The sequence below is a fragment of the Mirounga leonina genome, unplaced genomic scaffold (assembly GCF_011800145.1).
Source record: "Mirounga leonina isolate KUSES-001 unplaced genomic scaffold, KU_Mleo_1.0 Mir_357, whole genome shotgun sequence".
NCBI lineage: Eukaryota > Metazoa > Chordata > Mammalia > Carnivora > Phocidae > Mirounga > Mirounga leonina.
The window spans coordinates 1,248,337-1,260,754 of record NW_023270702.1 but is presented as its reverse complement, the minus strand read 5'-3'; the positions used below and the strand labels follow the sequence as shown (position 1 = coordinate 1,260,754).

The window sequence follows — 12,418 nt, the reverse complement described above, 5'->3', positions numbered from 1 at the left end:
ATATATTATTTATAAGTGCCAGTGTGATTAAAGTATTTCATAATAATGTTTGCAACTTAACAACATATTATGAACTTATAAATTAAGGTGGAGGCTATTTGGGTGTCTATTATTTTTATAACTTTTCTGTAAGTTTAAGATACTTTTTTCCCCCAAACTAAATGTTAGCAAACATTACATGATATATAGCTACATGAGATGATTGATGAAATAGGTTAGAAAGTGTAAATAAGTGTGATTTAACAATTAAATAAAGAAATACTAAAGCCCAAAAGAGCAGCCTTTGCTATATAATCTTCTAGATTTTTTTTATGACCCACAAAGAGGAAACCAATCAATTGAAACAAATACAGAACTGCCACAGGTATTAGCATGAGCCCTTGAAGTCATTAACAGAATTGTTATAACTGTATTTCAAACAACAAGGTCAGCACGTGTGCATCCTTGAAAGCGAATGCCTTCTTAAACTTTGTACCCAGACACGTTCTCCTACCTGACTCTAGTCCTGGTCCTGGTTCCAGATATTTGAAAGTGAAGTCAAGACAACGAAGACGTAAAAAAAAACCTCAAACGAAAGCTCTAGGAATGGTAACGACAATGTGTGAGATGAAAAAATATACTATATGGGATTAATAGCAGTTGACATATTACAGAAGAAAAGATTAGTCATACTGAAGTCATAATAATAGAAACTACCCCAAATTAAATAATTTGGAAAAGAAAATGTAAAAATAATCTGTGAACTGTGGGATAACTCAAGAGACTCAACATATATGTAATTAGAGTTTACAAAGGAAAGGAGAACAGTAAAAATATTTGGAAAAGAATGGTCTAAAAAATTCAAAATGTGACCATTACAAACGTGTATATGTAGGAAGCTTAATCCAAAGCATAAAAATCATAAAGAAAACTACACAGAGGTACATCATAAGCAAATTGTTCATAACCAATGATAAAGTGAAAAAATCTTAAAAGCAGCCAGAGGGACAAAAGGCACATGATGCATAGAGAAAAAAAATAACAACAAGGTCTCACAGGAAACAACATAGGCACAAAGAGAGTGGAAGAATGTTTTTAAAGTGCTGACGTTTAAAGAAAGAAAACTGTCTCCCTAGAATCCTATAATCGGCAAATATATATTTCAGAAACGAAGGCAGAATAAATAGTTTGCCAAACACACAAAAGCTGAAAGAATTCATTACTTGTAGCCCCACACTCCAAGAAATATTAAAGGAACTCCTTTAAGGAGAAGGAAAATGATACCAAATGCAAATCTGGATCTCCATAAAGAAATGAAGAGCACCAGAAATAAAATTACCAAGAACTATAAATGGTGTGAAATTCTACCCTATTTGCAAGCTAATAAGTTAGCCTTCCACAATGTCATGAATGCTGGCAGGAGATACGAGACTCCTGCATCAAAGACAAAGAACTTTATCACTAATAACGTAGCAAGATGCATGAGCTTTACGTTTGTGCTGAGTGACCACGCCACTCAGAGTCCCATGTGTTGAAGAAATCCCATGTTCACAGAGCTGTGTTTGTAGTAACCAAATACCAGAAACCACCCAAATTTCTGTCTCCACGTAAATGGATAAACACACCGTGCCATGTCTACACAATGGAATACTAGTGTCTGAGTTAGGGGTGCTAGGGCAGAACACCATAGACTGGGTGGCTTACACCACACGTATTTTTCATGGTTCTGGAGGCCTCAGAGAACCAGCAGAGTTGGCTTTTCGGTGGACGTCCAGTTCCTGGTTTACAGACAGCCTCCTTCTTGTTGTATCATCACACAGTGGAGAGAAAGAGAGCTAGTGCTCTCAAAAGGACACTAATCCCATCATGGAGGCTCCACCCATGTGACCCAATTACTTTCCAAATGCCCCACCTTCAAATACCATCGCATTAAAACGTCAACAGATGGAAGGGGAGAGGGGCACAACTATTCAGTCCATAGCAACTAGTCATCGTTACAACAGAATACACTATTGATATGTGCTACAGTGTAAACATCAAAGTAATTATGCTGAGTGAAGGAGGCCAGATGGCAGGATACACTCCGTATGATTTCATCTCAGTCATATTCTATGTCATATTTGTGGACGAGAATGAATGTCAGGGATGATTGTCAGAGTGAGATGACTAAGAGGAAATTTGGGGATCGATGGATATGCTCATTATTTTGCTGATGGCAATGGGTTCACCAGTGTCAACGTATGTTAAAACTTACCTTATTGTGCACCTTAAATATGGGCAGTTTATCGTATGTCAGCTATATTTCAATAAAGTGTTTTTTTAAAAAAGCCTACCGATAGATAATGCTAATTTGGGGGGGGGGGTCTAGTAAGGCTCCCCCCATTGCTTTCCTATCAGCACTATGGAAGAGCGCAGGCTTTTCCTCATCATTGTATAGCACTTGCCAGTCTGAGAGGTGAAGGGGCACCGCATTATTTTCCTTCGCCTTGATTTGATTACTAGTAAGCTGACTCTTTTTCCAATATTTGTAAGAATGGTATTGTTGCTCTCAAGTAGGATGGAATTTGCCCAGTACTAACTGGCTTTAGTCATGACATTTCTGGGTGGGGTGATTCCCAGAAGACCTTGGATTCTGAATTATTTGGCAAATCTTTGTGTAAATTGGTGGGGGGTGGGGGAAAGGAAAGAAGACTGACCAGGAGACGGGACAATGTATAAATGCAAGTTGAGCAGATTTGGGTTTGGAACCACTGTGTCAATGCATTTGTGTGTTAAAGGGACCTGGCCTAACAGAAGAGGGACAACACAAATAACGTGATCCTTGTTTTCCTATTTCTCTTCTAGTCCGGTCTATCCTCTGAACTTCACTCCTATGCCATATTTGGACCACAGAAAATACAATGCTCCATCCAGGTGTACAGAGATCTCCCTGCACCTCTTCTTTGTGGCATTTGTAAGAATGCTAAAATATTTTTGAAAATCACTGAAGAAAGAACAAGGACCTTTGTAACAAGTGCAGCTGGGCCATGGCATGGAGCCAGCTGGAAAACTTCCTCTCCTCGAGAGTTTTGCCAATCATTCCTGGCAGGAGCCATCACCGTCTGCTCCACTCCTCTGGAAAGCCTCACACGCAGTTCGCAGAGAAGCTATTAGGGCTTTGGGACCAGAGAAATTGTTCCATCTATGAAAACTACTTGCAGATCTTGGGGGTTAGGACTGGAAACACAGTAGAAATGGCCCTAGAGTCCAAGAGGCTTGGAGTGAGCCTCGTGAGGACACCATAGGGTCAGATAAGGGATGTGCTACTGATCAAGTCCTAGACCCCAGGGCTACATGAGAGAGAGTGAGGCGAGGAGGAAAAGAAACAAAGGTCTGCTTTCGGGTTATTCACACGCTAGTCATCCTTCTCTCTGATTTGGCTTTCTTGTTGGGAGAAATTTTTAGGGTGGTACATTTCAGATACATACCAATATAGAGAGGACAGTACCCTAAAGTAACTCACACTGGCTTAAATAACAGCCAACTGTGTTTTATTAAACCGGAGCTTCTCAAAATTCAATGAACATAAGAATTAACCTAAATGTTACAATGCAGTTTTTTATTGTGTGTACTTGGGCCTGAGATTGCCCATTTCTAATAAGTTGCTAGATGATGTGGATTTTGCTAGTCAGTGAATTACTCTTGGAGTAGCAGAGTTCTATCCCCCACCTACCTTCGCCCTTATCTACTTATTTTCCAGATATCTTCTCGTTTCATCCATAAATATTTCAGCAAGTATCCTGAAAATATGAGTTAATTTTAAAACCATGCCATGATGTCATTACTCTACTTTAAAATTTAATAATTCCTCAATAACATTAAATGTTCAATCACTGTTCAAATTTCTCTGATGTCTAATAGTTGTTTTATTTTTTCCTTCACATTTTGTTGGAATCAGAATTGAAATAAGGTCTGTACATTGCAATTGGTTTTTCTTTTTTTCCCTCCTTCCTCTTTTTTTTTTTTTTTTTTTTTTGAGAGAGAGAGCACATGAAGGGGGTCCTGGGGAAGGAGAGGGGCAGAGAGAGAGAGGGAGAGAGAGAATCTCAAGCAGCTCTACACCTGACATGGAGCTCAACCCCACAGCCGTGAGACCATGACCTGAGCCAAAATCAAGAACCAGAGGCCCGACTGACTGAGTCACCCAGGCACCCCTATTGATTTTTCTTAGGTCTCTTATAACCTATAGATGTTCTTTCTCTCCCTTTTCTTTCCCTTTTCCCACCTCCCATTTATTTTTCTTTGCAACACTTCTTGAAGAAATTGCAGAATTTGTTTTGCAGAGTTTCAACAGCCTACAGTTTGCTGATTGCATGGTTTTCATGAACATTTAGTAGCCTCCCCTCCCCCTTTATCCATGGTTTCGCATTGCACAGTTTCACTTATGCCCTGGTCAACCGGAGGGCCAGAAACAGATGATCTTTCTTCTGACATCTCTTCAGAAGGTCAGTAGTAGCCTAACGCTGCGTCATGATATCTGCGTCATTCGCCTTCCTTCACCTCATCATGCAGGCATTTTCTCATCTCACATCATCACAAGAAGAAGGGTGAGTCCAGTACAAGAAGGTATTTTGAGAGAGGAACCACACTCACATTACTTTTATTACAGTCTTTTGTTATAATTGTCCTAGTTTATTTTTAGTTGTTGTTAATCTCTTACTGTGCCTAATTTATAAATTAAACTTTATCATAGGAATGTAAGTATAGGAAAAACATATCTGTAGGGTTGGGTACTATCCACCATTTCAGGCATCCACTGGGGGTCTTGGAACGTATCTCTGAGGACAAGCAGGGACTACTGGATTCCTTTTTACCTTGTTTTTCCTGTAAAATGGTAGTTACAGCTATAGAGGTTAATTTGGGGGGTGAGGGAGTGAAGGAGGCAAGACTATTTCATGGATGATGTTTTGGAGGTAAGCAAATGTGTGGTTCTCTCCCATTTGGTCATGTTACCACAGTCCGAAAATTCTGGATATTTCACAATCAGCTCTAATGATCTTACATATCCTCCCTCCAGTCTACCACTGCTCTGGATAACTGTTGGTATAACCACTAAAGCCTGGAAGTGTATCCTTGCTGCCTGTATGACAAGCTATTTCAGGTTTGTCTTGTACATGTCCTGCCCCAGGCCTGGAATAGGCCTTTTCTCTAAGCAGCCGTTTCTCTTTAGTGGGATAAGGGAATGTTGGCAACAAGGGATAAGCTCCTGTTTCTAGACCTAATCCATGAATATGGCTAGAAAAATTGCTTCTTTTCAAAAGATAATCTATTTATAGGTTTCTACTAGTAATTTCCATTTCAATTCAAGACTACAGTATTTTTACTAAAAGTTATCTGTTATCCACTCCTCTTTTCTCCCACACAGAAAATCCCAGGTCCCAGTGAACCAACAGAATTGCTCGTTGGATTTATCCCCCAATTCATGTGCAGTCATCTTAGGATAACAATACCAGTACTATCTTCAACAATGTGGTTACTAAAAAATATTTTAAGACTTGTTATTTTTTTCCTGTAGTTCTTTTTGTCTTATGTCTCTGTCTTATGACATATCCCATTAGGAACATGTGAACACTTTGCTCTGTTGTTAAGTTGATTCAACTAATTCCTTCCATGAAGTTATGCTACCCGTTTGATAAATACTTAAGTTTGTTTCAATATTGTTTTTGACTTTCAGACATTGCTTTTCTAAAATATTTTTTTAAAGATTTTATTTATTTATTTGACAGAGAGAGACACAGCGAGAGAGGGAACACACGCAGGGGGAGTGGGAGAGGGAGAAGCAGGCTTCCCACGGAGCAGGGAGCCCGATGTGGGGCTCGATCCCAGGACCCTGGGATCATGACCTGAGCCAAAGGCAGATGCTTAACGACTGAGCCACCCTGGTTTTCTAAAATTTAATTTTGTGTTACAATTATGCAAAAATTCCAAAGTCAAATTTATAAAGCAAGGTATATTCAAAGAAGTCTATATCTATCTCTGTTCCTCCACCCTACTTCCTCTCTCCCACTACAGATGGTATTTTTAATAAAATGGCTTTTGGTTTATCTTTCCATTTAAAAAATATGAATATGTATATACATTCATATTCATCCCCTTCTTACATGAACTATACTATGCTCATTTTTTTCTCCATATTTTTTAAACTTTATGTTATGGTGATCAATCCAACTCACTATATGGAAATACTTCTCATGCTTTGTTTACAGCTTTATAACACTCCATTATACGGACAAACTGTTGTTTATTTAACCAGTGCCTCCGTAGGGAAGTTTTAGATTGTTTCTAGTCTTTTTATTACAGATGTGTTATGTCTGTATTTTCTTTTCTTTTTTTTAAAGTAGGCTCCATGCCCAACATGGAGCCCAATGCAGGGCTTAAAACTCACAATCCTGCGATCGAGACCTGAACTGAGATCAAAAGTCAGACACTTAATGGACTGAGTCACCCAGGCACCCTGTTATGTCTGTATTTTTGCCATCATATCGTGGGGATAGATTCTTTGAAGTGGCTTTTCTAGGTGAAAAAATAAATGTGTACATAATTTTGCTAAGTATTTTTTTTTTTTTCAGTTATTGACCACCTTTAAGTGCAAAAGGCAGACAATAGTAGAAATCTTGAAGCTCAAGTTCACCGATCACTGGTACTGGTTTTTGAGTTTTAAGTCAGTCTCCCTGACTTCAATAAACTCTTGGTACTGCTCTAAGAAATCTTCCCTTTGCTGTTTTTCATGACTACTCCATTCTCTTTTCTAGGAGCATCAAATGTTTTCAAGGATTTTTAACATGACTTAATTTATCCTAAAAATAATATGTATAAAATTATAACACAAAAATATAAGATTTATAAAATTTTAAAGTTGGAATGGACATTTAAAAAATATTTCCCTTTATTAAGAATGGAGGAGTATGGGGCGCCTGGGTGGCTCAGTTGGTTAAGCGACTGCCTTCGGCTCAGGTCATGATCCTGGAGTCCCTGGATCGAGTCCCGCATCGGGCTCCCTGCTCAGCAGGGAGTCTGCTTCTCCCTCTGGCCTTCCTCCCTCTCATGCTCTCTCTCTCTCATTCTCTCTCTCTCAAATAAATAAATAAAATTAAAAAAAAAAATTAAAAAAAAAAAAAGAATGGAGGAGTATGGATAGATATTAAACAAAATAAGACTAAAGAGTATATTACTGGTAGAAGCAGGATTAGAATCCAGGCTTCACTGTAGAATCCAGGCTCAAGACTCTTTCATCTACATCTGAGATTCTCAAACTAGTACGTCAAAAGACACATGATTCCATAGGAAAAACATGGTATATCTTTTTGAATTTGATTCTAAGAAGTGATTTGATTCCATGGTAAGTCAATTTTATTCTATGGTAAGTAATATAAAATATTTTTGTATTTTTTTTTTAAGATTTTATTTATCTGAGAGCGAAAGATAATGACAGAGAGAGCATGAGCAGTGGGGAGAGGGGGAAGTAGGCTCCTCACTGCGCAGGGAGCCCGATATTGGGCTCGATCCCAGGATGCTGGGATCATGACCTGATCCAAAGGCAGAGGCTTAACTCACTGAGCCACGCAGGCACCCCAATACTTTTGTATTTAAAGATATAATTGGAGTAGGATTAAAAAATCATGTGACAAATTTAATGATAAAGTACAAAACTTTGCAAACCTTTCCAGCTTGTAGCATCCCATGTAGAAGTGACATCTCTAGACTTCTAGGGTATCAGTTCATTCTCCTCTTCCTGAGAGCACTTGATGGGAAAGTTTGAGGAGCATTGTCCATCACTGAGCCGACTTTCCCTTGGAGTTGATGGGGGTCTTTTCTACCAGTCTAGTAGGCAGCATGTACATACATCCTGCTCGAATTGGGCTAGGTACATGACTAAGGAGGAGAAAGAAAATGAGGAAGCTGCTGGTTTATCTTGTCCTCAGGGATCAATTGACCTCATTTGATCCACATTAGATAAAAGATAAAGGGAGGAGCGCCCTGGCCTCCTGACCCAACATGGGCTGAGAAGTCTTGGAACCTTCTCTGCTGCTCACTGTGTAAAGGCTATCATAACATGAGGAGAGGTTGGGTTGGGAAGGAGTTGCTGTAAAAAAACAAAACAAAACAAAAACAAACCCATAATTTTCCTTATGTATTAAGAGGAATAAATAGTCCGAAGGGCTATCATATAAATATCTGAAGCTAGAACATCACATTCTAAACAAAGACTAATTATGAAGAAAAGTTGCTCATGGCCTAGCCCCGTGGTTCAGTCTGAATGCTTTTTAATTCCCTCGAGGCCCCATTAGCTCATTTCTTTAGCAGAATCACAGGGATCAATCTCTAAAATCAATGCAGAAAGTGAAAACAACGTATGGAAATAATTACCATTGTGAATCCCTTAAATCAACGTATGGAGTATATCGAGTGTACATGGTTCTACACACACAACCTTATACAGAGATTTCTTTGCAAATCCAGAGTTTGAAGGATGGCAAGAACAAAAGAAAGAGCTGGGTGCAGATGTCTGGGCTTTCAATTCATTTTTTGTTTTGTTTTGTTTTTTGAAGTTACCTATCAAATCCCTGGGAGTTAATAATAGAAAGAAAATTCTAAAGTTCTCTTATTTACAGGGCTACATGATTGTAGGAATCAAACGAGATGCAGGAGTAGATGTATGTACAATATATTGGGCACTTCATGTTACTGGTCACAGGAAATGATGTTTATATTTTATAGTGTTATTTCCCTTCTGATGAAGTATCTTTGCATATCTTGGTCATCTGAAGTTACTATGATCCGAACTGCATACCAACAAGGCAAAATGTGATTAAATCAAATTAATTGAGCTGTCAGTGAAGCCCTAGGAGCTTGTTCAGCTAATTAAGATCAAAGGTTCTGAGGATTGTCCATAATGGACGATTTTAAAGAGAAGCCTGTCTTCTTGTGTGCAACTTCCTCTTAAAAGTCTGGGTGTTTGTGCTCTGTGGAACAGCAGAGTTCTGAGTTGGAAAGTTGCTTAAGCCCTCACGCAACTGAAAAGCAGAGCTAGTGGCTTACAATCAGTGGAAAAATAAAACTGGCTGAGAAATGTTTGGGGAGGTTTTTAATGCTTTTGGATCTTTTGCCACGATATGCTCTCAGTTATTTGATCACCAAATGTGCACCCTTCCAAAATGTGCCCCCTTTTTTTTTCCATTGAAAGGTTTGCATAAAGTATCTGTTTAACTGGACTGACGAGTGGGAGAGTCGGCAGTATCGAAAAAGCACGGAGTTGAAGCGGGGGAAATCGGAGGGGTGGATGAACCATGAGAGACGATGGACTCTGAAAAACAAACTGAGGGTTCTAGAGGGGAGGGGGGTGGGAGGATGGGTTAGCCTGATGGTGGGTATTGAGGAGGGCACATTCTGCATGGAGCACTGGGTGTTATGCACAAACAATGAATCATGGAACACTTCATCTAGAACTAATGATGTAATGTATGGGGATTAACATAAGAATAAAAAAAAAAAAAGAAAGAAAAAGCACGGAGTAGTGAACTGTGAACACACCGAGCGAGGAATTGACCAGTCCATTTGTCACACCCCAAGGTTTAATACTGATTCAAAAGCCTTTAGTGAGACCAGGAATTGAGAGATCCATTTGGGGAAACTTGTGCAAACTTGGGAATTCAGGGCAATAGCCTAGTGCTACCACGATCACTTCAAAGCCTCTGAATCCGTAGCCGTGGTGGCCTGCATGTGCTGTCCTGAAACAGTCACACTGTGTGAGTGACGGGGAGGCTGCTGCCAAGGTGCACACACAGCTCTAGGGGGCTGTCACCCCTCCCCACTACTCCCCTCCCCAGCCACGCAGCCTCTCAAAGCATTTCTCCCCACGGACACACAGCACTCATCCTGAGAAGAATTATGGTCATTTATTTCATTTTCTTGTATTTGCCGTAATGTTGAATCCCTCCGATACACGGGTCCTTGGAAATGGCCCAACTGGCCTCTGCGGAGGGTTGGAAGCCCGGTGTCCATCAGAACACAGTTCTAAGTCCCAGCTCTCTGCTGCTTACAAGTTATGTGCCAATGAACAATTTACTTAACTTTTACCAGCCTCAGTTTTCTTTTCTGTAAATCGAGGCTAATCATAATACCACTAGGATTGTTGTACGCCTTAAGCGAGACTTCTTGTGCAAGTCATTTCACGCAGGGCTGAGTACATGAGAAGCACTCCACAAAGGTTAACTAACCATATATTTTTCAAAATGTTAAGAAGGGACTTGAAACTTAAAGATGAAATACAAAGGGGCCTCATTCATCTCAGGCGGCATCAGTTTGGTGTTGGAGTGAATTCAAGGTAATCGTTGGTATCTATAGAAATGGCAGTTGTAGGCATTTAATCTAATGTCATTGTGTCCAAAGAGGAAGTACAGACAAAGGATAAACGTGATGATTAAGAATTTGGCAGGAAGGTGATTCTGTGTGGAATGTTTACTATGCTCCCCTCCCCCCTTATCTCTCAATTGCTTCTATACCTGGCTTGAGACAGAGGTGATTTCTGAAAGCTACGTCTGCAACTAGAATATAAGTTCTTTACAAGACAGTTCCTGTGCCTTTCTGTATTTGCTCCTGGAAATGAAGTCTCCTTAACATAAAATCTCAGTATCAGATAAAGCATAAAATTTCTGTCAGGAGAATTCTGGAAAGGACAAAGGGAAAGGAAAGGAAAAATGTTGCTCTTTACTTGTGTTTTGCTTTGCCTTTATATGTCCCTGTGGTTTTCCTAAGCACGAATGATCAGGTCACCACCTATATTGGAAAATAACTTTATTTTAAACATATTGTTCAGGGCCGTTTATTTTCTCAAACTCTTTCCCCTAGGAAGAAAGGAAAAAGAGTGTGTTGTATCTTCCATGCCGGCGTCAGAAGGCAAGAACTTTGAAATACACACCACGCATCTCATTTAGAGACTTCGGGCAAGAATCACAAAGCAATCGTACTTGCGGCAAAAGCCAAAATGAAAGTCAGTTGTTTCTTCTTCTTTTGCCAATTCCAGTGGCAGGCTCTGGCCTGCAGATCTCAGGAGTTTTAAATGTCTTTCCAGCACAGATCTCCTTTCATGTCTGTATCCTTCTTGCTAAATCTGGACCTCTTCTCTCAACATCCTTCTTGCATTGTGTCCAGGAGCCCTTTTTTGTTTGGAAGTGTTCTGGGTTTTCTCTTCATGGAAACCAACGCCCCAGTTTGCACTGATGTAAATGTCTTCCCCACCTCCTACACTGCGCAGCACTCCTTGCCAGAATGCATTAAAATGCAAAACCATTTGAGGAGAGGCCATGAAATCAAACTGTTTACGAGCCTGCATGTTCTTGATTGAATACTTCAGAATTCCAGTTTTAAATCTTTCAATACGGAAACCATCAAGGGACTCTCACCCAGTCTCAAGCACCCGAGAGTAATAAAATCCTAGCATTACCGATGTCCTGGAGTAGTTGTGATGCCCTATCTTCCAGATGTCTTTCTTCTTCATTCACTTTCTTGTGTCCTAAAACTGGGATGCCTGTGAAATTTTTGTAAACAGAAGTTTGTTTGCTTTCTGGCAGTTGAAGAAGAGCTTGGAGAATTGAGTCCAAGCTTGGTATTGGTGTGCATCTATTCTCCTTCCTCAGTAGACACTGATGATACAAAGACAAATGAAAGGCTATTCCTGTCCAGAAGGATTTCTCATCCAGTTAGCGAGGAAATGAGAGACATCAAGGATCAGGATGCAGGCACATGAGGGTTGTCACGGGGAAAACTAAGGGAGGTGACCAAAGGGTTGCAGGAGAAGATATGTTACCTGTGTCCTATAAGAACAGCAGGGGGAAAAAAAATAAAGATGTAAAAGAGCACATTTCCAGCCTAGGAAAAAGCAAATGTAAAGGCGTAAGCAGTGGGTGTTTTAGTTTCGGGCTGCAATAAGAAAATCCCATAAATGGGATGGCTTATAAGCAGCAGAAATGTATTTCTCACAGTTTGGGATGCTGGAAGTCTGAGATCAGGGTACCAGCACGGTCGGCGTCTGCTGAGAGCCCTCTCTTGGGCTGCACACTACTGACTTCTCACTGTGAGCTAATGTGATGGAAAGAGAGCTAGAGAGCTCTTTTATAAGATACTAATCCCACCCATGAGGCCTCTACCCTCATCACCTAGTCACCTCCCATAGGCCCCACCTCCTTATACTATCACATGGGGGTTAGGATTTCAGTATATGAATTCTGGGGAGGCAAACACAAGCATTCAGTCCATAACCGTGGTAATATTGCACTGGTTCTCAAACTTGTAACCACCAAACAAATTTTAAAAGATACTTATGCTTTAAATAAAAAAATAAAAAATAAATAAATAAAAATAATAAATAAATAAATAAATAAATAAATAAATAAATAAATAA

General features: G+C 39.8%; 1 protein-coding gene across 2 annotated transcripts in view; it reads left to right on the top strand.

Annotated features, from left to right (window-relative positions):
- The first annotated feature begins 4,200 nt into the window (after window positions 1-4,200).
- LOC118027043 overlaps window positions 4,201-12,418 on the top strand; it is a 156,631-nt gene continuing 148,413 nt past the window's right edge. The window contains exons 1-2 of one of the 2 annotated variants that reach the window (XM_035030164.1): window positions 4,201-4,565; window positions 10,867-11,008. In XM_035030164.1, coding sequence (XP_034886055.1) covers window positions 4,434-4,565; window positions 10,867-11,008 — 274 coding nt within the window. In that variant the 5' untranslated portion in view covers window positions 4,201-4,433. The remainder of the gene's footprint in view (window positions 4,566-10,866; window positions 11,009-12,418) is intronic. The other variant, XM_035030162.1, reaches the window with a different exon arrangement.